The 26,995-nt window shown below is 41.9% G+C and overlaps 2 protein-coding genes across 7 annotated transcripts in view; both read right to left on the bottom strand.

Annotated features, from left to right (window-relative positions):
• Positions 1–12,985, bottom strand: part of SPTAN1 (spectrin alpha, non-erythrocytic 1) — a 50,158-nt gene extending 37,173 nt beyond the window's left edge. The window contains exons 1-6 of one of the 6 annotated variants that reach the window (XM_032200043.1): positions 12,935–12,959; positions 11,795–11,842; positions 9,826–9,876; positions 3,964–4,203; positions 3,215–3,340; positions 770–910 (exon numbers count right to left, since the gene is read on the bottom strand). In XM_032200043.1, coding sequence (XP_032055934.1) covers positions 770–910; positions 3,215–3,340; positions 3,964–4,203; positions 9,826–9,858 — 540 coding nt within the window. In that variant the 5' untranslated portion in view covers positions 9,859–9,876; positions 11,795–11,842; positions 12,935–12,959. Of the gene's footprint in view, positions 1–769; positions 911–3,214; positions 3,341–3,963; positions 4,204–9,825; positions 9,877–11,794; positions 11,843–12,934 lie in introns of all 6 variants that reach the window. The other 5 variants (XM_032200039.1, XM_032200042.1, XM_032200038.1 and 2 more) reach the window with 5 other exon arrangements.
• A 2,243-nt stretch (positions 12,986–15,228) lies between these two features.
• GLE1 (GLE1 RNA export mediator) lies at positions 15,229–26,889 on the bottom strand. The gene is made up of 17 exons (XM_032200502.1): positions 26,849–26,889; positions 26,538–26,724; positions 25,766–25,987; positions 24,832–24,957; positions 24,415–24,563; positions 24,191–24,251; positions 23,189–23,443; positions 22,238–22,466; positions 21,871–21,983; positions 20,961–21,030; positions 20,462–20,604; positions 19,390–19,580; positions 18,766–18,895; positions 18,312–18,416; positions 17,141–17,223; positions 16,899–16,962; positions 15,229–16,205 (listed from the first exon to the last, which is right to left on the bottom strand). Exons 1-17 carry the CDS (start codon positions 26,887–26,889, stop codon positions 16,137–16,139), a joined length of 2,238 nt encoding a protein of 745 aa, XP_032056393.1. The 3' UTR covers positions 15,229–16,136.
• Between the last annotated feature and the right edge of the window lie 106 nt (positions 26,890–26,995).

Genomic DNA, 26,995 nt, shown 5'->3' with positions numbered 1-26,995 from the left:
GGAAAAAACATACTTTTATAACAACAAAATAATTGGCTATGCAGTGACTAGAATTTGTTTACATTTTTAGATTATTTATGGGCTTTTGCCCATGTTATCTATATTCTCATGCAAGATTTAAGAAAATTGCATCGTCAGATTCTGTAACAGTTACACAGGGTTTAATGATTGAACCCACAGTGACACAAAATACCAAGCTATCATTAAGAAAACCCAGATGATTATTTTGTGGCTTTTCTTGATATTGTGGTTTGCGGTCTGTTTCCTCAAAGTTCAAAGAATCAAAAGCCAACAGTTCTCTTGTAGCAAATGTCCTTTCAATGTGCATCTAAAGACATTCCAGTCATAAGAAATTACACACATAGAGCTTGCTGGTTAGGCTGGCCACTTTCTATAATAAATCATTGAGAATATTAACAAAAATTTGCCTTTACATGTTGAAGTTTTCCCTTACAGGAAACTTGAATTTGATTGCTATGATAATTATGAAGGTCTTCTTAAAGCAAAGAAGAGACCTGATTACGTTTAGCTATGCCCTCCAACATGCAGGCTTCCTCTCTTCCTCTAGTACCTTTTTTAAGTGGCTGCAAAAGAGCAGTGGTCTGCAGATGCATTGCTTATACAATATAAATAAACTAAATAAAATGTATTAGTGCCTTTAAAAGCTTTGTTTGTCTACCTGAACTCCAGCAACTATATGTTGATATATTTCCATACAAATGCATCAGATTTTCCCTCAAGAACACAGTAAACGCAGGTAATAATATACCTTGTCATTGATCCAGTCCAAGACATCTTCGCATTCCCGTAAGTACTGCACCAGCTTTTGTGCTTGCAACAGTTTGACTCCCTTCTCTCTCATTTTTTCCAAGAGTAATTCCCATAGCCGGTGCAGCTCCTGCAGCCGAGTCTAGAACAATAGGATGGTGATATTAAAATCCTGTAGCAGATGAGATTAAATTTATTCCCTTCTTGTTCTTAAAAATAAGATATTTTTTTCCCCCAAAGTTTTATGTTCCTAAATCTTACATTAGACAAAGGGTGGAAAAACCTCATTAAGTTTTCATCTCGAGTAATTAGTTTTCAAATGATACAAAATGATACAACAACACAAAGCTAGAAATTACTGAACTGAGCATTCTTGTTTCAAGTCAAACTTGTGCCACTTTACAGTATTTTCACCGTTCCTCTTAGCACCAGTCGCTATTATATTTAGCCAACAGTGTTAAGTAATATAACACTGAAGTGCTAGGAGCAATTACTAGGTTTAATATTGAGTCTTTATGGCTACACTCTGCCTTCCAAAACATTTGGGAGCGACTATATATTTTATAGACAATTAAAAGAAAAACCACACTCCCACACAGGGACACAACTTGCAAAACAGGAAAGTATCTGCTCCACCCAGCATCTCTAACGCTTTGCTCATCTAGATCTGAAACTTGAAAGTCACGCTAGAGAAGCTTTTGAACATCGAGCATGGGTGGATACATCTTTAATCCACTTAGAAAGTTCAGTTAGGTAGGTTTCAAGGGAAGAAAAAGCCCACACTACTCCATTTCCTAGCACTGCCCCCAAAGGATAGTGCAAACTGTCAGCCAAGGAGGAAAGAAGATACTGCAAACAGGAGTTGCACTGCACAGCCGAAAGTTTCACCTACTCGTAAGTGGAGCCCAACTTGGGTGGCAGTTACTATTGGGCGCTGTGCAGTCCTGTACGGCGTGAAAGACTGAACCATTAAAAAACAAATTATCACTCCAAGCAGAACACGAGTAAGAACTGACATTGAGCAGCACAGCTAAGATGCAGCATTATTTAAGGTCACTCATCCAAAAGCATTTTTTTCTATTAGCAGTATAGATTATGTGGTCACAATGAGATTTCTAAAATTATAATTGCCTTAGAATATGTTAAATAACATATGAAGAAGTACTTCTGCTTTCCTTAGTCACTACTTTCATAATCTCATTATGTGCCTGAAAAGTTCTCAGTTAAGTTTTGATAATCACTACAAAAATACCACAGGTGTTTTTCTTTTCAAAAGTTAAACCGGCTCACATCCAAAACATATAAAAGATTATTTAAATAACTCTAAGTACACAGACATAACCAACACTGAAGCAAGTTCACTGAGGCCCAGAAACAGCAGATCTAACAAAATTAGGTCTAGAAAAGAAGTTGCTGTACAAAAACAAAAAATAGCTTTTAATTGTGGGGTGTGTGAATATATGTATCTGCACAGATACACAGGAATAAGAAAACCCTAATAATATCCAGAGAAAAATGAGAATACATAGAAGAAGGAAAAGAGTAGAAGGCAACTCTTAAGGCCTTATTTAAAAGTTATAATTGTTCAAACTTAAAAAAAAATGTGATTATCACTCAAATATTGTCAAGTGTAATCCTGCCTTGTGTGGCAATGAATATTTAAAAAATGCATGACATTGCATTGCACAGGTTGGGAGATTCCAGAAGAAATTAAAAACAATCACAGATCTCAGAAAGAGTCTGAAGGAAGCTTACTGCCTGCTAGTGCGAGGCACCTGTCCTACAAGGCTTTCCCTGCTGCACACACAGGGCAGACAGGCCTCTGTACTTGGAGCTCATACAAAAAGCTGTGGAATGCAAATTCAAAGAGGGTCGGACGTGCAGCCAGTACAGCTTAACCACAAAGTTAAGATCACCAGAGACCTGGTCTGGGCCAGAGCAGACAGAAATTAAATCTCTGAAGTTTACTGATAAGGTTGTGTGTATTACTTATAATTATTATTGTAGAAAATTAGTGTTATATAAGCAAAAAATGCATTTCTTTTTTTCAAATCAAAAACTATGCAACGCCCCTGACATCAGGCCTCGTGAATTTGCTGCTTCTTGATAGTGTGCCATTTTGGGAACAATCACAAGCATAATTAATCATCTGCCTTGTGACTTTCAACATGTCTTTGAATTTCTGATGATTTTCCTGTCCAAGTTCCTGGACTCAATAGGCAGACAGCTCACTTACAAACTGGATCCAAGAAAAGATAAGAGCTTGGTGCTCAACGGAAAAGAAATGTCTGTAAAGCTTTTGAAATACAAATTATCTTGCGATTTCACTAGTCAAATTATCGGTAGAATTTCTGAAAGTGTTTTAGAACATAGAGCTATCTGTGTAACATACAAAAAGTCTTAAAGGAAAAGCCTGTAAGAGGGAAAAGATCGTTTTAAAACTCACTCGTATGGTTTCAGATGCAAAATGGCTTTCATTGATCATCTGATTTCCAGTCTCGTCCAGTTTAACAATAGCCCCTGAATTGGCCTGCACCTCAGCTTCAAAGGCTTGGTGCTTCTGCAGCTTTCCCTGCAAACAGAACATCAAAGAACATGGCTGAGATCTGATGCACGGCCCTCCCCCACATATCCCAGCATCAAGATTTTTAGTGTATTCTGTGCATATTTAGTACTGAAAAACAAACAATAAAATAGCGCAGTTGAAGTCATAGCTGTACCATATGTTTCACAGTGGATACAAGCATCCCAAATTTCAGATATTTCATTATTGTATTTGCTCTTGTACATGAGAGTGTTCAAACATCTGAGAACCCATCAGCTAGTTCCACCCACACGAGTTAATTTTCTACAAATAGCCTTTTTGTGGAAACAATAAGAATTATTTCACATTTATTTACAGAGCCAAAAAGCCCAACAAATTCTAGGATTAATCCCTGCTGGTTTCACACTACATTGCACTGAACAGCATTTTCTACTCCAATCTAGCATATAATCCATTATTAGAAATATTCCAATTATATCAGCAAAGAAACTAGGCTTTTAAAGAATACTTTGCAAGGCGGCATATATTTGCATCCATCTTTCCTCGCTACTCTCAGATCAAGCTACATTTCTGCTTTAGTTCTGTCTATTCCAGTTGACCTGGCATGCCCTAATATTAGTAGTAGAACATAAAATGGCAGTAGGACTTGCCTGTAAATTGCTTGGGTCTTTGTAATTTTCATCAGATGCTATCTGGAGTTTCTCTTGGATCCATTTTTCAAGCTCATCTGCATCACGCTGGAAAAACTGGAATCGATAAGAATCTTCAAGTTTTTGGCGCCTGAGAGAAGATAGTTCCTTGAACCTGTGGTAACGGTCCAAAACTTGTTGACGCCTTTCTTGGATGTCTTCTGCTGTTTCCAACACTTTCACACCACTTGGATCCATTTTCTGGAAGCCAAATAAACCTCAGTTAACATTCTGTTTGTATTATAAACCAAAGGTAGGGAAGGAAGAAATCCATGAAAGAACCTGTTTTTTTTTTTGTGTGTGTGTTTTCTGTTGCTGTTTTTTTTTTAATCACACGTGGTTCATATATAGTCTTACTCTGTATGCGCAGATATGTATATAAAATATAAATATTATACACAGAAATAAATGAAAACACACTTCTAGCAGAAAACCATGGGAAAAGAGGATTGACAAAGTCATTTAACATCAACCTGTCTTAGAAAAATATGGCTGCTGTATATTGGCCATCTCAAATTGTGTTATGCAAGCATCCAACACAAATTATAAAATGTGCTTTAAAAATGTGTTTGTGCACATATGTGTATATACGTCTGTGTATATATATATACATGCAGATATATAAATGCAAGATGTTTCTTGTACATCTAGTACAACGTGGAAACATTTTATTTAAAATACTGAATATAGATAAACTAATTAATATATATTATATTAATTTATGACTATTTCTTAAAGGACAGCTAACCAGCCCCCAAAAGTACATATATACACATATATACACATATCTACATATATTATACATGCATGTATATACACATGTGTGACACACGTCTACCCCCTGCTCTCGCAGACAATTAGGAAGTTATGAACCCACCCCGCCACTCCCTACACAAGCTTTGAAAAGCCAATACTGAGACTCACATTGCGTTTCACAGATCTGATGTTGTGAGCAGACAAGGAATTCAAGGAGCATTTCATATACCTAACGATCCTGCTGACTGAAAACCTTTACGCACTGCTTTACACACTACGACCTGGTATTTTTACCGCAGCCACCAAAGAACTGATTATTGCTCTGCTTTATCTATCTAGGATTCTATTAAAATTGGGGTAACCTTTACTTTTTAATTCCTAAACATTCAAAATGCAATTTGATTTTCAATAAGTGTACACATTAGGACAGAAGCGTTACACCAATTAAAGAGCAGACTCATTACGGTCACTGGAGTCTGGACACCGACGCAGTCATTTGCCAACCCGCTGTGCATATCAAGAGGCTGTTGCAACAAACACTCCGCGCGTGAACAATCGCGCGGTTGATGTCTGGGTGTCCAAGTGTTTACACGGATAGCGCAGTCAATGCTTTTGTTATAAATGTGAGCACCGAACTAAACGTGCTTCCCATCAATGCTATCAAGTAGGAAGAAGAAACGACGTGTGGAAGCGCACATCGAAAGACACAGGCGAGCTCTAAACTACGCTGCTAGATATTCAATTATGTTATTTAGTCGTTAGCTAGCCGCACGCTTTAATTAGAGCCATATCTTGCATAATGCTATGAAAAACCCCACGGGTTGGAACGCTATCTCCAGGGCCATGTTTGCTGTTTGGTTTCCAAGCACTCGTAGAGGGCCCATCTGATAGAAGGGAACATATGGGGGCGAGCTCACACGTCCCCAGCTCCCTCCCCGCAGTCCCACCCCGCGCAGGGCAGCGTTCTGGCAGCAGTTGTTACTCCGGTGAACTCTGAGCCCTGACTGCATTGCGGCACTTTAAGGAAGGAAGGAAGGAAAATTCAGCATTGTTTTCTCCTCCAGGCCTGCGTGTTTCGTTCCTTACTGCCAAAAGGGGCGAGGAAAATACGGTCTGTGGGGGCTGTGCAGTTCATTTGGGTTCATCTGGCAGGGGTACCAATGGCTCCACTTGATTGGGGAATTAAGAGTTTTAAAAGACCGAATCCTGAACACAGCCTGAGCTCAACCATAGCTGTTTTCCTGGGAAAGCGGCCGTTTTGAGTGCTGCTTCACGCTGCCTTCCCCTACAGACAGACAGCAGGCGAGAAAAGATGGTTATTGCTAAAAGACTTCCTTGCCTGTGCTGCTACATTGTGTTTGAATCCGGCAACTCTTTTTTTATTTTTAACAGAATGTGTTCAGGAGAAACACAGTGGCAGACAGCCCAAACGCCCCACTGTATCCTATCTCGCCCCTCGTTCTGGTGAAGGGCATTACCAGGAAAAAACGAAACCCTGCTTGGTCTTAGGAACGCCGTGCAGTCAGCCTGTGTGCTGGTATTAGAAACAACCCCCACAGGCCAAATGATTTCAAATCGCTTTAAATTATTATTTCAAATGATTAAATTAGATTATTTAAATTAGTAAGTCATTTAAATTATTCAAATTGCTAAACTATTTTACATTAGAAGAAAGAAGGAGGCCTCCTGCGCTTTAGCCCGGTAGCTGGTTTGCCTCTCACCACACAAATCATGCAATCTGGCCCATCTTTTTGCTGGAATTGGTTAAAAGAAAGGCTCCCTTTATAACTACAGCAAGTCGAGCTAGTCAATTGTAAAAGAAGTGCTTTGGTCTAGCAATAATAGACTGTTCTTTCCTGCAGCAGATCAGCTGACGTCAGCGAGCGGCCGCGGTGCCAAAACGCGATCAGCAGCCACTGGGGAGCTCTGAACTCCAAAGTCATCGATGCTGCAGAGTGGTGCAGCCTACCTCCGGCGCTTCCAGGCGAGAGCTGCAGCATCCCCCTGGAACACAAAGCCATTCTCCGAGACGTTTCTAAGCCTTTTTGGTTCAGCTGCATCACCTGGTTTGTAGCCTAGAGAAGAGAAGGCTCCGGGGAGACCTTAGGGCTGCTGCCAGTGTTAAAAGGGGGCTGCAGGGAAGCTGGGGGGGTGTCTCTGCATCAGGGAGAGGGGTAACAGGATAAGGGGGAATGGCTTTAAGCTACCCAAGGGTTTAGATGAGGCACGAGAAAGGAATTCTGTATGGTGAGGGCAGTGGAGAAGGCCTTTCCCTGGAAGCACCTGAGGACGGGGTGGGGACAGGGGTCTGGTGGGCGACCCGTGAGCTGCCCCCAGCCCAGGACACACTGTGAAGCCAGGCTCAGAAAGGCTCAGCCTTCCTCCACCACACACAGCTGCCCTCCCAGCAGCACGGCCGTGGAGAAGAGACAGCCTACCCTCAGCCACCCTTACCCACGCAGCCTGTCCCGGAGCAGACACGGCCCCACCCTGCCACCAGGCGCAGCCTGCACCGGGCCGATAAGCTCGGATAGAGCCCGAGCCCCAGGTGCCAGGCCCGGGGCTGCTGCTGGCCTCCTGCCTCCACGCCAGCAGTCCCTCGCAGCTCGGGGCTGTCTGCCACCCTGCGCCCATGCTGCAGTTTGGAAAGCTGCTCCGCGCTCACGTCTCGCCAAAGGGCGATCAGGAACACTTCGGTGCGCTGGTGCAGTGGTGTTGTTTTTTAAAAAAATAAAGTCTGAGTGAACTGAAGCCAAAATCTGAAGAAGGCAGACCAATAACAACCGGGCTGAGTGCTCTCAGCTGTGAAGCTCAGACCGTCAGCCTGCCCCAAGCCGTCCAAATTGCCCGCTGACACGCGGACGGAGATGCACAGCTGCGGCTAGCGACAGCCACCGCAGTGCAACAGTGGTGATGTCAGCAACATCATTCACGGCGGGCAAACAGCGGCGGCGAGGAGGGTTAGAGAGGAATTAGAGCGATGCCAGCAGGGCTGACACACAAGAGATGTCAGCATTTCCCCCACCAAAAACATCAGGAGGATGTTTCGGGGATTTAAAAAGTCAAACGTGACACGCATCGAGCGTGGCACAGTAGATTTTGGCGGATTTTTAAAAACAATTACATGAGGCTTAAAGAATTAAACCACTCTGCCTGAAAAGCAATCAGATATCCGTATATAAAGATCACTATCTGAAGATGTAGTAAAATAATGACTTTCTGGTAAGACAAGTCCTGATGAGTTATGTGCACTCAGCACCCGTCCCTGGTGAGCCCTTTGCTCTCCCTGCCCAAACACTCCCTGCTCCCAGGCATTTCTGGGCTCCTCGCACACTTCTGGGCTCCTCGCTGCCTCCTGTCACCGGAGCCGCCAGCCCTGTGATCCGCCACTCCCTCCCTGCTGGGAGGGGAACGGATTGCTCATCTCTTTCTTGAAGCAAAGGAATGCGAATCCTGATCTTGGAAGCGAAAATAACCTTCACGAGGAAAGGACGGAGGGGAAAAAGCAGGGCACGCTTCTCTCATTTGCATTTGTTCTGCAGGCAGCTTCCTCAAGCGGCTGGGTAAGAAGCAGGCCGCCAGGTACACCTCAGACAAAACCATGGTGACTGTTTGATTTAGTGCTAAATCAGTTTGTGTGAGTCCTGCAGGTGAATAAAGGAGCTTCTGGAAGTGCTGGCTGCTGCTGCTGCTAAGAAGGGAGCTGCAGGAGCACGTCGTGCTACGAAAGCGACCAGAGGATGTCCCGTCGTACACCCTATCCTGCAGATGTCAATGCTACTGGGAGAAAATTAATGCACACTCATTTGGTTTGGTAAGAATTTAAAGCTACAATAAAGAAATGTCAAGGGGATACGTGCAGCAAAACCCTACATCGCCGTACTCCTGGCTGCCATCACAGATCTCCTAAAGACTGTGAAGCCCAAGGCAGAGAATCGAGTGCCTTGGTACGAAAGGAAGATGTGCTGAAGTCGCTGCTGAATTCCTCAGACTCCTAGAGCCCAACCGCAGTGCAGCTGAAATCCTCGCATGCCCCAGAATTTCAGTTTGCATTACAGGGACACAAAAGCTGTGGCGTTTAAACAAAGGTACAAATCAGATTTGAACTGAGGCAGGCTGCAACCCGGTGCTTGAGGCCGATTAGAGGGTTTGTGCACAGCCTTAACTGTGTGCTTCTGAAGCCTGGAAGTCGATCACAAACCTGCTCTTTTAGGCATTCAGTCTTAACATTTTCATTCCACTATTCAAATAAGAGAGCTAAATCAGAGAAGCTGCACTAGACAGCCGAACTGCCTGTGTGAATTTGGTGCCTTTATGTTCCAGGTGCTTGGGTTTGGCTTTGTTTTCCATGTCAGACCTCTGACGAAACTATGCAGGGCTGGCAAGGGCTGCGCGCTGCTCCCAGGCTCCTCGGAAAGCAAATCACCTTGACTGCATTGCAGAAACGCAGGTAATGGGATATTATATAATTTATCCAGCATTTTCTATTCCTAGTTAGCATCTTTTCCTTACAATTTTAATTGTAGCACGTTTGCTATCATTTCCAGATAAAACCTCGTTGCTCGTGTTACCCAGGTGAAGTCTGAGCTTGGTCCACGCATCCTATTTATTTCGCCATCACTGAACTGAGAATGACACACATGAGCAGTTCGAGCACAGCATGGGGATTATAAATTTGTGCAGGCAGATGGAATGGGAACCAAGGCTAACTTCAAACGTTCTGCAATGTAAATCTTATCGTGGTTGATTTTTAGATGTTACAACTAAAAAGATATTGCTCAAGAACTCTTTAGAACAAAAAGCTCTTAGAGAAATAATCCACACCAACAGCCTGAACATGCTGAATGTTCAGACCCCATGAAATGTTCACACACCATGCATTACAGAGAGAAGTTAGAAAATTCAGAGTGTTAAAGGAAAGCCAGATCGGACTGAACACTGGAGTACAAATAAAGCGTATGCTGTACAGGACAAACTCCCAGATAAATGGCTTCTTGTTACAAACAGGTCATTGCAATAAAGGCAGGCAAGTGTGGCAATGACACTTCATGCATTACGTGAAAATACCTGGACTTTGACTTTACGAAACGATGACAACATGATGGAGGAATGTAGAGTCTGAAAGGGAGGGGGAAATCGAGATAACATTCAGCTAACTACAAGTGGAAGGACATAGCTCAACTCATTTTTCTCTCTCCAAAATGCATATTCTGTCACAGCACGCATTCCATACTTTCCTGTTGGTTCCTTGCCACATACAACAACTTGGCATTATTGTTACGCAAGCTATTGCAAGCAACAGACCTCCCCATGCAAAAAAGGTTACAATTATCAGCAGGAAAACTTAATTACTTCGGTATGTGCTAACCTCTCCAGTTAATTAAAAAAGCAAACAAACAGCAAAAAACCCTGTAACAATCTGAAGGTCAAAACAGAAAGTAAAGGAAGTTATCTGGACTTGGCAAATGACTCTTCTTGCTACACAGTAATCAAACGGGTTGGCTTAATTTAAAGATACAAATTCTGTGAGAAGGTTTTGAAAAAAAATAAATATATATATATACACATATATATATGCGTGTGTATATATATATATATATATATATATATATATATGTCCAAAGATGTTTTCTTTCAATTACCCTAGTAAAAATGAAAAAAAAAAGACAAGTAGCAGTTGCAAAAGAAGGTATTCTTTGAGATGGCTCGTTACATAGCTGTTAGGTGTAGCTAATCCACTAAATATTTAGCTGAAAACTTCCTGCATCCCCTAACTCTTGTTTTCCCCATGAGTGTGCTGCAATCCCTGAAGCAGTCCATGGACAACTGCAGTTCTGTGTCTGTGCTTGCTGAGGCTGCTGCATATCTCTCCTGGCATTTGCATAGCTTAACGTGTATCGGTTGCAGCAGAGGGAAGGCAGCTTGCCACCCCATTTGATCCATGGTCAGCAATGGGAGCACAATGCTGGACGACGCTTGGCAATCCCCATCGACAGCATCTGCAGTCTGCTCCACCCCATTTTTCTGCTGCCTACACTTCAGGGACAAATGGAAAAAACAAACTCCCACACTATACTAACATGGAGCGGAGAAAAGGGAGGAATTCGTATCATTTCCTCTGATACCGGGGAAACAACCAGTTCCCCTCAAAAAGCAATGCATTTGTGAACAAAACAAGGCAACCCATTAAATATATTAAGTACATAAAAAGAAGACAAGGACACTAAACTATTTGCTTTAAATTACTAGGGTTAGTTTTAAAAGTAGTAATTGAGAAACAGGGATTTCACACCAGGAGGTACCACCCTGTCTTAAAGAGATGCATGGCTTCTGTGCAAAGGAAAAACATGTAAAGAAGGCTGAAAAGACAGTCTTTGACATTTGGTATTTCTCTTATTACTTTTTTCTAAATTAAAAATACCATAAATATGTTTAACTTCATCTACTATGGATCTTATAGAAGCAAAACCTCTAAATCTGATTAAAAAACAACAGAAATTGAATTTGAATCCAACCTGTCCAGATGTACTTTTCTCCTCCCCCCCCTAGTATGAAGGGAAATGAATTACTTCATATTAACAATGTAACCTGCTATCCTGGTTCAAGTATTTTCCACAGCGTAACAGTTCCATTGCTACAGCTACAGATCCTGCATACCATGCAGCAGTAAACATCCGATTTTCTAACCTTTTGTTCCTCACCTACAAATCGGGCAGAGCAAATAATGACAAATGAAGATTTCACGGAAGGACGGATTGCTGGCTGCATTTAAATGCACAAAAAGAGCCACACAACATGATTTAATATTTGTTTTGAAAAAAAATCTGAATCCCTGACCAAGGCCTTTCAGAGAATAGTCTTTGGAATCTTCTGGCACTTTTCTCCAAACAAAACACCGATATTTTTTTTTTCCAGAAAGATACAGAACCATTCCAGGCCTTTTTTTTCTCCCTCATGCGTTCATTTGCCATCTCCAGACAACTGCTGCTCAGAGCCTATTTAAATATGTATGAAAGACTGCTGAATTGTCACGTACATTTCAGATGGGAACACGTACTAAAAATCCTAAACAGCTGACATGGACCTGCCGGGAAAACGATAAATGCAATAAATGCTTGTGCTTTCCCTTAAACACCAGGGCAGCTGATTACCTCAGGGGCATGCATTGACCAACTGCCAATGTATTTACACCGTACCAACCCCACAAGGGTGGGCAAGGAATCTGGGAGGGGGAAGACGGTCATTTCTTTACGTTAAATAAATATAGAAATAAAGAGGCTAGGAGAGGAATAGATACTGGTTTTCTTTTTGTTGTTTTTTTTTTTCTTTTTTTCTGAGGGAAACCTTGGCACTTGCCCTGCCTCTGGAGGGAGAGGAGGCTGGGGGCTTTTATGTGAGGGGGAGGCTTTTTTTTTTTTTGTGAGGGGAAGGTTTTCTGTGAGGGGGAGGTAGGCTTTTTTTTTTTTCCTTTTGTGGGGGGGAAGATTTCTGTGAGGGGGGGAAGATTTCGAGGAGGGGGAGGCTTTCTGTGAGGGGAGGCTTTCTGCAGGGGGAGAGGAAGGCTTTCTGTGAGGAAGGGGAGGACATCGAGGGGGAGGCTTTTTGTGAGGAGGGGACGCTTTCTGTGAGGAATAGAGCGGATTTCGGGGGCTGAAGGCTTTCTCTGAGGGGGGAGGCTTTCTACCAGCGGCCCCCCGGGCCCTGCCGCCCCCCTCTCCCCTCACGCTGACCTTGGGCAGGGCCGGCCGGCTCCTGGAAGCCATTACCGGGGCTTTGGCCCCTCCGGTTTTCTCCTCAGGAGCCGGGCACTGCCGGGGGCTGTCCCCTCGTTACCCCCCCCGGGGGATCCGACCCCAATTCCTGCCGCTGCCCTGGGCGGCTCCCGGCGCTCCCCGCCCGCCTGCCCTTTATCCACGCCTCACCCCATGGCTGCAGCCCCCACCCCGTGAGGACGGTTCCCGTCCCTCCCCGTTCCTTCCCCTGACGGGAGAGCCCCCCACACGCACCCCCCACAGCCATAGGGACCCGCCGTGAGGGGCGAGCCCCGGCCGCAGCGCACCCGTCCACCTGTCTCCGCAGCGGCGGAGCGGAGCGAGGCGTGACGGGGCGGCGGCGGCCCGTTTTACCCGAGGGAGGTGGGAAGAAGGCGAGCGGGGCGCTCAGCCGCAGCCCTCACCGGGTCGGTGCGCAGCTCCCCGTCCCCGTGCCGCCGCCGCCGCCCCTCCGCCGCCACGGCCGCTCCGCGCCGCCCGCGCCGGCCCCTTTTATAGGGTGCGGGGGGTGACGTCAGCGCCGCAGAACGGGCGGCACGGCGGAAAGGGAGGGGGGGGGGGAAGGAGGGGACGGCCCCACCCACTCGAGCGCAGTAGAACGGAGGGGAGTGCGCATGCGGGGAGGAGCGGAGAGAGCCGAGGGGGGGCTGCGGGCGGTGACGAGGGGTTCCGGAAATTGCCGAAGGGCTCCGGAAAGAGCCGAGGGGCGGGGCGGGGCGCCTGAGGGCGGAGGTTGTGTGGTGACCCTTCGGGCCTCCTTTCCTCAACCCGTAACAAAATAAAAATAAAAACACCAAGCGACAGTGGAAATCATTTTAATTAGCGCAGGAGTGGGGTCTTCCGCCCCCTTTTCAGGCCCCGCTGGGGCCAGGTTCCTGCTCTCAGCCCTGAGCTGCTGCAGATTGTGAAAATTCAATCGATAAGCCCCGCTCCAACAGCAGCCTCAGCAGCTTTCCCTTATTAAATATATATATACACAGTATATACATGGTTAAAGCTGTCTTTTTGAAGTAGCCCGCAATGTCAGAATCACAAAGAAGCTTGACAAGGGCAGAACATGAAAAGGGTGCACACGCTTGTCAAAAACGGTCTATTTTTAAAAAGCCAATGCATAAATTCAAAGGCAAAGGAGCCTTTTGTATAAACAAGATGATTTAAATAGACATGGCAAATAAGGTTTACCCAAATCTCTGGTGAGACAGAAATTCTTAGGACCAACACAGCAAACTTCTTTTAGTGATTTTTGAGTTAATAACGCTTTCTTTTATTAAAGGACTTAAATGGAAAAAGCAGCCTGGCACTCATCTTGCATCAGAACCCGTAGGACTGCCTCAAAGTATTGTCTCTAAGGAAGAGTATGACTCACAGCAATTTTAATGCATCTGGTCCTAAGTGCGCAGTATTTTCACATGTGAGATGCTCTCACTTGTCATGTTTGATATGAATATGCATGTCGTGCCATTTTAATATATGCATAGGACCTTATTTGCACCGTAACTTAACACCAAATGGCTAACATTCGAAGCTGCTAAAGTAAAATAAAAAAAAACAGAACAGCATGATACAAGTCAAGCACCAGCTCAAGAAGCAGATGCAGCCATAAGCTACGTCTAAAAATAAATATTGATTTATTAGTTATTTGGAAGCATACCCATTCAATTAAAAATCCTTATTAATGTTTTTGAAATAGCATATAAATATCTGGATGCCTTTTACTGAGGTAGAAATGCATACTGTATATTTGTTATTAATGAAAATAGGTACTTATATTCCCCCCCAAAAAAACATTAGTAAACCCCAGTACCTCTCAACCAAAACAAGGAAAGATTCTGTATCTTGTACATACCATCAAATCACCCCTTGTGTTTTGGCACAGGCAGATAATTATTTCTAACAGACACTACCAATTACTATCTTGATAAAGTGAGTCTCCAACATAATTACAGATAGGCAAGATGTACTCATAACATCTCCACTCCATATATATTAAAAAAAAAACAAACAAACAACTACGCATTTTCAAGTATACTAATGAAAGGTGTAGTACTTTTCTGTTAAAGGATACTGGAAGAAGATTTCCAGCATACGAGAACAATCACCAAAAACATTAATATAATGAGTTCCAGTGTCACTTCACAAAATGTATACACCAAATACAAATTTAATTTATTACCAGTCAATTTTAAAGTCAAAGTTCAAGGTTTTAAAAGACCAAGTACATGTGTTACAATCTTTTCTCAGAAAGTTTAAGGGCCATGTAAAAAAAAAAAAAAAAATCAAATTCAGATTGTCATATGGCCCCCTCAAATCCACATTCTACAGCTTCAAAGTGTGAAATGTTTGGGATTATCGAAGAACAATCTGGTAAAAATAATAATTTTAACTTGTAACAGTATTTTGAAAAAAAAATCACGTACTGCCTTCTAGAACTCTGCAGCAGATTTTCTCATCTTGAAGACTATCAAAATAGTTCAAGAACAGCGCAATACCTATCAAACAAATCTCCCACCACCCTGATCCCCTGTACTATGTACTCTCCAATGGCTGCAGAAAAACAAGCTGCATCAGATTAAAGAGAAAAAAATAATCACACTTCAATATTAAATTTAAACAGATTTCTAGAATGAACTATTCTCAGAATAATTCACCGTTGGTATAAAAGTATTACAGTATTTTATACATAAAAATGGCATAACATTGAAAAGTAAGAAATATATTTCTATAAAATGGTCATTATAAAATATAATTCAATGCACCATAGGTAACTCAAGCATACCATTTCCCCCTCAATGATGACAGAACATCAGCCAAAGTGTTTAGATGAATGCACTGTTTCACCGTTATTATTTTTTTAATAAAATTGATTATTAGCTTTCATCCACTTAATGGATAGTGGACACAATTTCTGTAGTTTCAGGAACTCTGCTTTTTCCCCCATAAAAATCCACACAAAGTTTTAAAAAGTGAGTCTACCTCTCTTAGATCAAGAACACTGCCTCTTGGAGCAAAGTTACATTCAACAGAGAGAAACGTTCACAATACTAGGCCAAGTACCTTTTACCAGTCCCTCAGTAGTTTTAAGATGTTGCCACAAACAGGATGCAAGTTACATCAACATAACGGAAAGTGAATTACAAAAGTTTGACATAATAAATAATAAAAATAAAGTTTCACCAGTAAGTTTCTGAGACTGATTACTATGTTAAGACTTCGTAAAGCTTTGAGGTATTTTCACTTCCATGAACAGAATACCACTGAGCAAATTTTCAGTCCAAGTGTTTATAGTGAAATCCAGAAGTTACCAGAATACTGTATGTAAACTACCTTCCACATGTTTGAGCATACCAAGGAAAATTCTCAGTTTTCCATAATTTACTATATAAAAACCTATAAAAATCCAAAATAAAGAACAGCTTTAACCATTTCCAACAAATTAAGATTTTGTTCTACTCAACATAAAATGTAATGAATTACACTTTAACACATGGATTGAATATAATCTCCTCATCCACCCAAATACAAAATGAATTTGTTTTGCCTCTATATGTAAACAGGAAGCCAGGTCTGAAAGCACTGACATCCAGGGAGGAAGAAGTACATGCTGATTTATGACCTCCAAAAGGAAGACTGCAGAAAGCCCTTTGGTAATGGAATTTCCTTCTTCTGTAGACATTCCTAGTAAAGAGAAGACAACAACAGAAAAAAAAAAAAAAAAAAAAAAGGGAGAAAGAAATGGGTTATCTTGGTTTGCAATCTCTTCTCAGGAATTTTGACGGCTCTTATTGCACACATCCAAAGCATTGCTAACAAAGTATCAAAATTTGTTTTGAAATTAAAGTACAAACTATGATATTAAAATACGATAGCTCTAGTTTAAGACAACATTCACAACACAAAACAAAAGTATTCAACAGTTCTGCAAGTTTTCTCTAAAAAATACATACACAAAATACAATGCTAACAAGACGCTACAAAGAGCGGCTCAAAATGTCTGCTTCCTCATAATCTAATCAGGACAACATAAAAAGTAAGCAAACCACTGATGAAAATGAGCTGTTACAGAAATGACTCAGCAGAATCGTTCTCAGCCCATGTCTCCTCTCACTGCAACTATTCTCAGTGAACATCAATTATAACCAAAATAATTTTCCACTGAGAAAAACAAATGTGAGGTAAGAAAGAATCAAGATGTTTGACATCATAACTATCATTAAGAGCATTCAGTAAGTGAAAGACAGGTTACGTCATAGTTACAGGTCCGGACTATCTAGTGTGCTGCAAGCAGTGCCAACATCATTATTGGAATGATGCATATATCGAACAGAATGGAGGAAAAAGTCACTCTAAAACTGAAAAAAATTGCTTTACCTCCAAGAATTGCTTGAAACGCATTAAAGAGCCCATCTGTCCAGAGCTAGTAATTGCTTCAATCCTGCAGAAAGAACAGCATGTCTCAAAATCTATTTAGAAAGTTGAGTTTTATTTGCAAGTGGATAGGGAGGTGAATGTCAGAAATAGGAAAAGAGGGAAGAGTCTTTTAAGAGCAAACACCAAACACCCAAAAAGTAAAAACAAGGATTATTTCACATTCCTAAAAACAAGTATCATACCTTGGGAAGTAGTCTTCTCGGATCAGCAATATCATTTTCCAGAACTGAATCTGATACTGTTTCATGAGAGCGTTACCACATACCTACGGTATAGAATCGGGTCTCAGAATAGCATAACACTTTCAGTGAACCTGTCCAATATCAATCACTTAATATTTAATTCAGACATTAAGATAAATACCTATACCTACAATAAAACAAGCAAAGGTTCTAGTTTGCCCTACTGCCAGCACAATCACCTTTTCTTGTCATTGACTGGGTGGTCATCACTAATACCCATTTGACGTTGTAATTCCTCTCACTCCAATCTCCCTTCAAAATTAACAGCCTTCCCTAATAGCATTTGCTAAGGAGTACTGTAGTCATTTACCAATCTTGATTAGTGCAATATGTACTTATCAATTTTATTCATATAGCCAGCTTACAGAATGCCTCTGGTGTATTTCGCTTTGTAATTTACTCTCTCTTTGTATACAATCTTTAGAAGGCATTTAATAAGCACAAAAGCTGCTTCTGTTTGATAATGCATCTCCCTTGACTCCAGCCTTCAGCTTTGGCTCTTATTTAGGAGAGCTACGTATCCTGGGATATGGATTAATATACACGTATATCAGACTCTGTCCTTTCCAACCTGAAAAACCCATCCTGTCTTATAAAGTAATTCATCTGGAAAGGACACAGGACCTTACATTCTGCATTGCATTGTATGAATTGGTGCCAAGTGATTAGCAAACCTTCTTCTTACAGGAGCATGCAACTACTTTTTTTAAGGTTCCCGTTGTTTGTTTTTTTTTAAAGGAAAATATAACAGTAGTTGCACGTGGTCTGGGTAAACCAGTTTTTTAAATAATTCAAACTCCAAGGCTGTATTAGCAAGAATCTGGAATTATTCATCTGCCCTTCTGAAGGAAAATGGACAAGTTAAAAAAAAAAAAATTCTTCTTAAAAATCGTAACAAACATCACCTCAATCAATAATCCCTTCAGACACTACAGTATCTCCAGTTTAGATCCCTTTAGCCACCAATTCACGAATTTACTGTCTTGTCTCATAAACTATAATGACTTTTTTATTTAAAAAAGAAGGAAAAGAAAAAAAAAGGAAATAGAATGTTTGGTTATGTCATTTCCCAGTGTTTTGCTGCTGCTAAGTAGACTCATACATCACTGACCTCCAGAAAATCAAAAAGAAGTGTAGCTGTCACATCTGCCAGAGGTTCCATGTTCAACATCTGAGCAAGCCAGCGCCATCCATAACTCAGCCCATGAGGATGTGTCTATAAAGCAATACAAAAAAGCTAACCACCACTTGTTTTACAATATGCAAAATGCTTTTATCAAAACAGACAGCTTTCAGACTTCTTTTCATTTTTATAAAGTTGTTTTACGGTAGCCTTACATCCAACGTGACTGTTATGAAAATACCTAGTAAGTAAGTAAAGGTCGATGATACAAAGTACTTTGCATTGCCTTGTTTGGTATAACTATGACCATCTCTCTTCAAATTTATTATGAGTTTTAGGTTCATTATGAGGTTTAGGTTCAGCTGCAAATCAAGTTTATAATACATTTAATAGACTCCTGGGATACTAACAGAGTTATAATTATAACATCATATACACATACCCCTTGTCTGTTTCCATAAGGCCACCGAAGCTGAATGATAGCAGCATAAAGACGAATCATTCCTGACATCCGTTTAAGGAAATGGTCTTGCTCTTCTACCTTAGAATCCTTAACTTGATATCCGAGCATCCTAAGTATGAGAAGATGTTCCAGTATTAGGACAGCAAAACACATTCATATGAGTCTCTGCACTTCTCAATTTACTTTAAGTCAAATGTACTGAGACAAAGGATAATCCAAAACCATGTAAGAATTATTGCAAAGGCCGATTATTACATTTTGTATCATATATTCCACTATTTTGTACCACACTGAAGCTTCAGGTTCTGTACTGGCTATTTCAGGTCAAATCAAGCTATGGCTATCAACTGTTCTTTGAGAAGAACAAGGAAGAAGAAGAAAGAGCATCCATTACCCCTAAAAACATTTCCAGAGGTTCTGAAAAATATTCTCCAGGGGTGCAGAATCAGGGGAACTGCACACTTGTGAGTAAACCTCCAGACCCTATGCAAGCACGTCGCAGTGCCTAAGTAATTAGAGATGGGGAAAAGCAGAGTTCACTCACAAGAATACAGTCTTAGCCCTTGTTGAGTGCATGCTGAAGAAGTACAATAATAAATTTACCTCTGATACTCTTCCATAGAGGTTCCTTCTTTGAAGGCAGGGTAGAATGGCACAGAATACGGGCACTTTTTGTGTAGATGAGCTAAAAAGAGATCTCCAACTCGAGGGTGTATTTCCCAGATTCCGGATGCCACCACTGCAATTGGGAAAGCTGCCTCACGGTGAGAAGCTACTTCTTCTTCTCCTTGACTCTGGGAAGGGGAAAGAAAAGTCTGTTCCCACCCCTCCAAGACATTTTTCAGACAACAAATTGAAAAGATTTTTTTTTTGTTCCATCTCCTTTGTTGTAATTAGCCCCTACTAATGTTTCTATGACTATTGTAGCCACCCACAAAAAAGCTGATAAGGCCCCGTGTCGTCAGCTCCCACAGAAGATGACAAACTTGGCCCAGGACTGAAAAAAGGAGTTAGCATCTTCAGGCACAAAGTGCAAGGCTGCACAGACATTTTTACTCCAAACAACCATATTCTAACGTTTACAAATTCAGTCACAGTTTTAGTCTATGGGGATTTTTTTTGCATGTATTTTGTCTCTGTACTGACAAATTAAAGTCTCAAACAACCCAAATTTACCAAATAAAGAACAGAAAAAAGAATATTGCCAACTTCAAAAAGCAATTCAAACAATGATACATCATTTTTGGGAGGTGCTAACTGCACAGCAGGGACAGAAGCTTGACTCTTGTGAGCTTTCTTCTTTTTCCTCCAATTCTGCCAAGATGTAGGTTTTTGAGCAGGTGTACAGTTTTGTCATAGATCATAAATAACTATCAACCTTTTTTCCACTATTATTCTATAAAACTAGTTAAGATTTTGCAGCATATAAGCCTGGAATTTAAAATAATAATTTCTCTTAGAAAAGATAAAACAGTGGAAGGAGAGACAAAAAAAGAGAAAAAAAAAGTTCCTTCATTCTTGCTTTTTTTTAATCCTTAAAGCACTTTCTCTAAACAATATGAATGTTAACATATGCCTAGTAATTTTGTTTGTTGAATAGGGAGGACGATGACCAAAAGAGCTTCCTAAAGCACCAGCTACCCTTGCCACCCCAAAAAAGAGAAGAGTTTCTCACCACAAATTTCTCTGCAAGTTTGTAATAAACAAAATCCAGACCCTGTGGATGCTGACTCACTGATACACTTCGCCCTCCACTCTGAACAGACTTTCCAGAGAGCAGGTTATTGATCTTGTCAAATATCTCTCTCAGCTGAGAGCCTGTAAATATATCAGGAATGTATGGAGACAGAAGGTTAGGAAAAAGACAAGCCTTAAAAACATTGCATCAACTGCACAAAAACTGGACCCACACCCTAAAGGGCAAGGCGCCTCCAACTGCTCATTTGCTACATCTGATTAAAGAAACTGAATTACGATGAAGCAAGAGGCTTCTCAGGGAGGCAACAGACTCTAAAAACAAAAGCAAACACTGTGCTACAAAGACTTGGCCTCTTCCTACGCCAGCTCTTTTCCATAAGGGTAATTATAGAAACCTTGGATACACTGTGTTCTACTAAAATCTACTAAAATCTAAAGGCATTACGGTTGGATTGAGCTCTTTGTGTTTTCCTGACCTGCTATGCTAGAGATCTGGCTAACAGGGATCGTAGCTGCTTTCTGCAAGTCCATTTTTGTCTTCTTAACCTGGAAAACAACAACAAAAAAACATTTAAAAAAAACTTTAAAGGCAAGAGAATTGATCAAGACTGAAAGGCAGAGTTTCACTGATACAATATATATGTTATGGTCCAAATTCTGAAAGGAGGAATTCAGTCCTAAATCTTAATTCATCTTTAGCTGAATTAAATCCACTGAAAATACTACAGAATCTAATCTCACAGGACTGAGGTCAGAATATTTACTTCCAGAATAGCTATCATTTAATTTAACTGTTATATGTACCTAGAAGACCAGAAACATGAATAAAAAACACTTCCTGAGACAGTAAGATGCCAGGTTCCTACAGCCACAATCTTTAAGACCTGAAGATACCCCTAGAAGGCCAGCAGCAGACAAGTAGGTTAGTTTTGCTGAATATAACTGAGAAACATTAGAAGAAAATAAACTAACGTAAATGTTCAGAACCCACTGTTCAACATTTTTCTGTCTCAGGGTTTGAGTCATACCAAGATGTAAAGTACTCATTGAATCAACAGGAAAAAAAATCTCATGAAGAATGAATGATATATAAAAGTGACAAAAGCAAGAGAGAGTGAGAAGTAATTCGTTAGAAGCAGCACACAGCATTGTCTTTTAATACTCTATAGCAGTCTGATCCAAATTGTTAAAACTACAGAAAATAAGTAACCTGCAGAATTTAAAAAGTAGGCTGCAATTCTGCTCTACAGCTCCTGTTTTTTATGACAGCAAGGATGAGCAGACTTAACAGAGGCTGCTGTTAGAAATGTTTTTTATGAAAGCTCTCCTACTTCCACTAGAGATCAAGATAATCCCTCTTCAACAGTGTTAATCGTTTGTTTGTACCTCATTGTCTTTGCAGTTGCTTATCTCACTGAAAGAAGTGACACACTGGTTTGCAGCATCTTGAAGTTCCTGGTACCAGCGCATAATACTTTCGTCTGTCTTAACTTGAAGTCCTAATAAAAAGAAAAATAAAATATTAAAAATCAGGAGATTAACAAAGACCCCAAAATCTAGAACACCTGATTTAAGTCAGCTTATGCATCAGATAGTTTGCTGCTGGCAGTCCTATATCCATGCTGTTAGTTGTGCTAAAAGTTAAAGCTATGAGAAGGTACATCATTGCAACAGTAAGATACCAAAATAGGATTTGGCAAAACAGTAAGAAAGTGTACAAGGAGGAAATGGCAGGGAGAGAGTAACAACCAACCTTCCTTTGTCTGCTTTCCCCCTGGCAGCTGTGCAGGGGCAGTACTCTGAGCTTTCATCTGTGATTTTTTCAGTAACTCCTGCTGCTTCTGTCTCTCTTCCTCTTCATCTCTCCTTTTTTTTTCTTCCACAGCTGCAGCGATTTCTTGCTGCATGCTGGATATCAGTCCCCGCATTTCCTGCAGTGCTCGTTCAGTATTGGCCACATCCATTTGAGTAGGGAAACCTCTCTATCAAGAAATAGAGAAGGCGATAAAACATTTGAAACGTTTGAAGCACTAATTTTCATAAAATCCAGGAGCTAACTATGTATTTTATCCTCTTTTAGTGAAAATCTTTTTCTCCTTTATTTGTACATAAACTTTGTCTCAGTCCGTGAATAGATCTCACAAGATCTTAGGAAAACAAAAATTAATAACACACTTTGACAAGCGGAATGGAACCCCAGTGCAAAGACTAGATGGCTTCCTTTGCAGGAAGATACCCGTGACAAACTGGAACAGATGATGAGCATTATTACAGTGTTTAATTTTTCAAGGTTTGTATCTCACCTTCACATAGAGAAAGTGTTTTTCATAGACACACAGTTCCTGTAAAAACGCTTACTAAGATAGGAGCACCCTACCGCATTCAGTATTTCTAATAATTTATGAACCACTCAATTTCCATGGTTGCCTCAAGAAGGAACTTAATAGCATCAAGAGCTGCACTACTTTAATAACCAGTCGCTCTTGCAGAAATCCTCATGCATTTTTATAAGCCATTTTCACACAGCTAAAGTGTCAAAGAAGAGAACTTGGCTTTTGAATTAGCTGCTTTATAGGCCAAACATCTAAAAACATTTCTGTGACGTGTTAGTTAACTGTCTCAAAACAAGCTGCGTTTGAAGACAATTACAGGGAGCTTCAAAAGGAAGGAGAAGCACAGTTAAAAACAACCCTAGAGCCACTACCTCGCTAGTGGTGCGGATGAGTCCTGACACCAGCCCACAGATCTGGTTGCCTCGACTACTGTATGCAGAAAGATCAATTTTTGGCAAGTCTTTGTGTCTGTAATTGGGATCAATCTGCTGGTTAAGCTGTAGCACTTCCTCCTGGATGGAATAAAGGCGACGCAGTCTTTCCTGGCCTTCTTCCTTACGCAAACGCTCCAGCTCCTCCTGACGCTGCCTCTGCTGCTCTGCCTCACGTAGTTTTAGATTTAATACCTAGGGAGAGAAAGAAAACAGACACAGAGTTAAGCAACTCTAGCTTTACAGGTCCTTCCTAGCTTAATGAAAGGAACTGCAGATGGGGAAAACAATTTTTTTCACCAGCTGTAGTCTGAACGTGGTTCTGAACACAGAAGTACCACAGAAGCTGCGATAGCATGATTGACAAATTTTGCTGCCTACAGCATCCATGGAACCTCAGGGTTGGAGAATAAGAGGTTCACAGGGAATCTCAAGACTGTTTGATTGCCACAGAGTTAGGAAGAAAATAAAAAAATTCAGATTGAATCTTAAGACATTAAATAAGTATATTCAAGTTTCCTCACATAAATTAACAGACAAAGTTGTATGGATAGGCCTAAGAACGTCACAATATGCTATTTTTATACACAAGACCCCATCTCTATGGAAGTAGTAAAGGCAAACTAATCTTTAAAGACTAACACCTTAATCATCGAGACAACATCTTGACCAATCATACAGCAGGAGCCAAGCCCTAGTTCAAGCACGATCAGCAAACTTTGAATGGAAGTTAGTTTAGTTAAAGACTCCACTGTTCTTCTCCTGTAAGGCATGTGCCTGTACTGCATTTCCTCAACAACACAGCAGGTGCCTGGAACAGCACCAGAAAATACGTTCTCACCCCAGAAATACTACATATAGATAAATACATCAACTGGTCTTTCTAGTTCCTACCAAGTAGCCATGCTCTTTTATGAAAGAAAACTGTTACAAGTCTCAGACCTTTGCTCTGTGTCGGTGTTCTTCTTTCAACTTCTCTTGCTGTCCCTGAGTTTCCTTTAAGCTAAAATACACAAACAAAGGGGGGAGGGGGGGAGTCTATTAAAGACATGATCAATAAAATACAAACACAAACACACAACAAGTTACTTCTAAACATTTTTAAGAATTAACCATCACTTTGGTTAGATGTTATAGTATTTTAAGGATACTGGTGCTATTCTCACCTCTTCTCCATCACTTCTTGCAAATCTTGGAATTCCTGATGCTGCTTTAGCTCCTTCAGTTCATCAAAACGCTTCAGTTGCTCACTTGCAAGGTCATACACTGCCCTCACCATCTGCTCTTGCTGCTCCTGCCGCTGCCTGAGCCCCTCCTGCAGATTGCAAAGGTGCCAGAAGCAGCACAATGTGATAACCACCAGAACGCACCAGAAGAAAATACAAATGAAATTACCTAGAGGCAGCTAATGTGGTCCACTTGAGGTTATGCTAAACCTTAGAGAGTAAACAACTGCTCAGTTCTTTTAACTCGAGCATTGTTACCTCTGGTTATATAGCTCTTCTGTGATTCACATACACCTCAGCTCCTCACTCCCCTTTTTTATTTTTATTTTTATTTTTATTTTTATTTTTATTTTTTACCTTTCCTTTCAACCTGTGCATCTCTTCATACATCCGAATACAGCCTTCGACTTCCGTAACTTTAGATGGAAGTAGTGTTGGAAGGACTTCTTGATCCATTTCCAGCAGACTAAGACCATTATTTCCCTGCGTGGTTAGCATATGAGTAGAATCAGTGACTAAATATAGTATCAGAAATTCACGGAGGAATACAGGTAAATCAAGTCTCTTAAAGTACATGTTACATAAACAGACAAAGGAGTCAACCAACACACAAGTTTTAGAGTAGTTAAACAACCCAGATGTGTAATCTCACAATTTTGAGTATCCTCCAGCACCCACGTGAGGTTGTGATAGTTGCTCTTCCCAATCAGTAAAATCGGAGCAGATACCAATAGCCTCTAGGACATTCACAAGGGCTCACTATCACCTGAAAAGGCTAGACAGACACCCCAGGTTCTCTCTACATTCACTGAAGATGTTACATTGCAGGAAACCAAGATAGTTTATGCTTTGAACCATTCTTCAGGAAGAGCCGTAACACCTCTCAGTCTTTCAAAGGCTCCAGAGAAGAGACAGAAGAGCCAAAGAGAGTACTCACAGACTCTTACAACAGGCCTGATCCTACTCTGTGACCATATCCTTCCTCATGGATGAATCCCATGCTACTAATTCACATAACTATAATAATGCCAACGAGATTTTCCTTAGTTATGGTGAAAAAGAGCTTGCTTTTGGCCTGCTGTGGAAGTTATTTAAGGAAGATCTTATTACTACCAATTTTAGCGTTCCCTGGCTATGCTAAAAAAAAAAAAAATAGCTGTAACTAAGCATGTTTTTCCTCACAAACAAATTAACAGAGCACAAACCAACCTCCGTCAGGCAATTCATGGCAGCAAGTTAACATACTTTTTCCACACAGCTGCTCACATTTGGGCTATAATTAGAGAGCTACCTTTGTTTCGCTCAGCACTGTAGATGAAAGTGGTGAAGAGCCCTGGTGGCTGGCAGATGTGACCTTCTCAAGAGGTAGCTGGTTTGTATGGGGAGTGGATTTGTTAGGTGTTGAAGTTTTGGATGGTGTAATTTCCTGGTCTGACCGTTCAACTATTCTGTCCAGGACCCAGCCAGAGTAAGAGGACAGCGTGAGAGGCGACATGCATCCTTCCAAGACATCCTTGGGAGAAAACACTTGTGAGCTCAGAGCACAGCAAGAAAGCGTGAACAAACACTGCTGAGAACACCCGCATGGGTCAGCAGGTGCCTCATAACAGCGGTTCAGCACCCCACTTCCCATTTATTCTGTCAGCTTTCACAGAATCCCTAAGCTTGGCCCTCCAAAATCACCTGGCCCAACCACCCCACTACAACCACTGTCACCCATTAACCCACGTCCCCCAGCACCGCGTCCAACCTCTCCTTGAGCACCCCCAGGGATAGTGACTCCACCACCTCCCTGGGCAACCCATCCCGATGCCTGACCACTCTTTCTGAGGAGAAATGTCTCCTCATTTCCATCCTGAACCTCCCCTGGTGCAACTTGAGGCCATTCCCTCTGGTCTTACCACTGGTTACCTGTGAGAAGAGGCTGCCCCCAGCTCCCCACAGCTTCCTTTCAGGGAGTTGTGAAGAGCAATGAGGTGTCCCCTGAGCCTCCTCCTCTCCAGCCCAAACACCCCCAGTTCCCTCAGCCGCTCCTCACAGGACTTGCGTCCCGGACCCCTCACCTCGTCCCGCAGCCAGTGGCGGCAGTACTTCAGGCGGCCCTTGCTGGAGTCGCGCAGAGCCTCCAGCGTGTCCCAGCGGAGCTGCCGGGGCTGCATGGCCGCCAACGGCCCCGCCGAGCCCCGGCCCCGCTCCCGCTTCCGTTGCCGGGGCGCCACCGGCCGCGGGTTCGAGTCCCGCCCACGGCCACTCCTCACAGAGGAAGGGGCCGGGCTCCGAGGGAGCGGCGGATTTGCCCGTTTTGCCCTCGTTTTGCGTGGGCTTGCGGCGGAGGGGGGGGGATGTGGCGGCGGGGATGGGGCTGGAGACGAACCTGGAGTACCGCGGGAAGTCCGGGTTGCAGGCAGGGGGCATTAAATGCCCACGGATTTTTTTGGTTTTGCACCTTTTTTTTTTTTTCCCAAAATAAGACCCCAAAAGCCCCTCGGCACAGCATAATGAAGAGGATTGCATAACATAA

The sequence above is a fragment of the Aythya fuligula genome, chromosome 19 (assembly GCF_009819795.1).
Source record: "Aythya fuligula isolate bAytFul2 chromosome 19, bAytFul2.pri, whole genome shotgun sequence".
Classification (NCBI taxonomy): domain Eukaryota; kingdom Metazoa; phylum Chordata; class Aves; order Anseriformes; family Anatidae; genus Aythya; species Aythya fuligula.
Note: the sequence above shows the minus strand (reverse complement) of the source record. Positions and strands in the feature narration are given on the sequence as shown.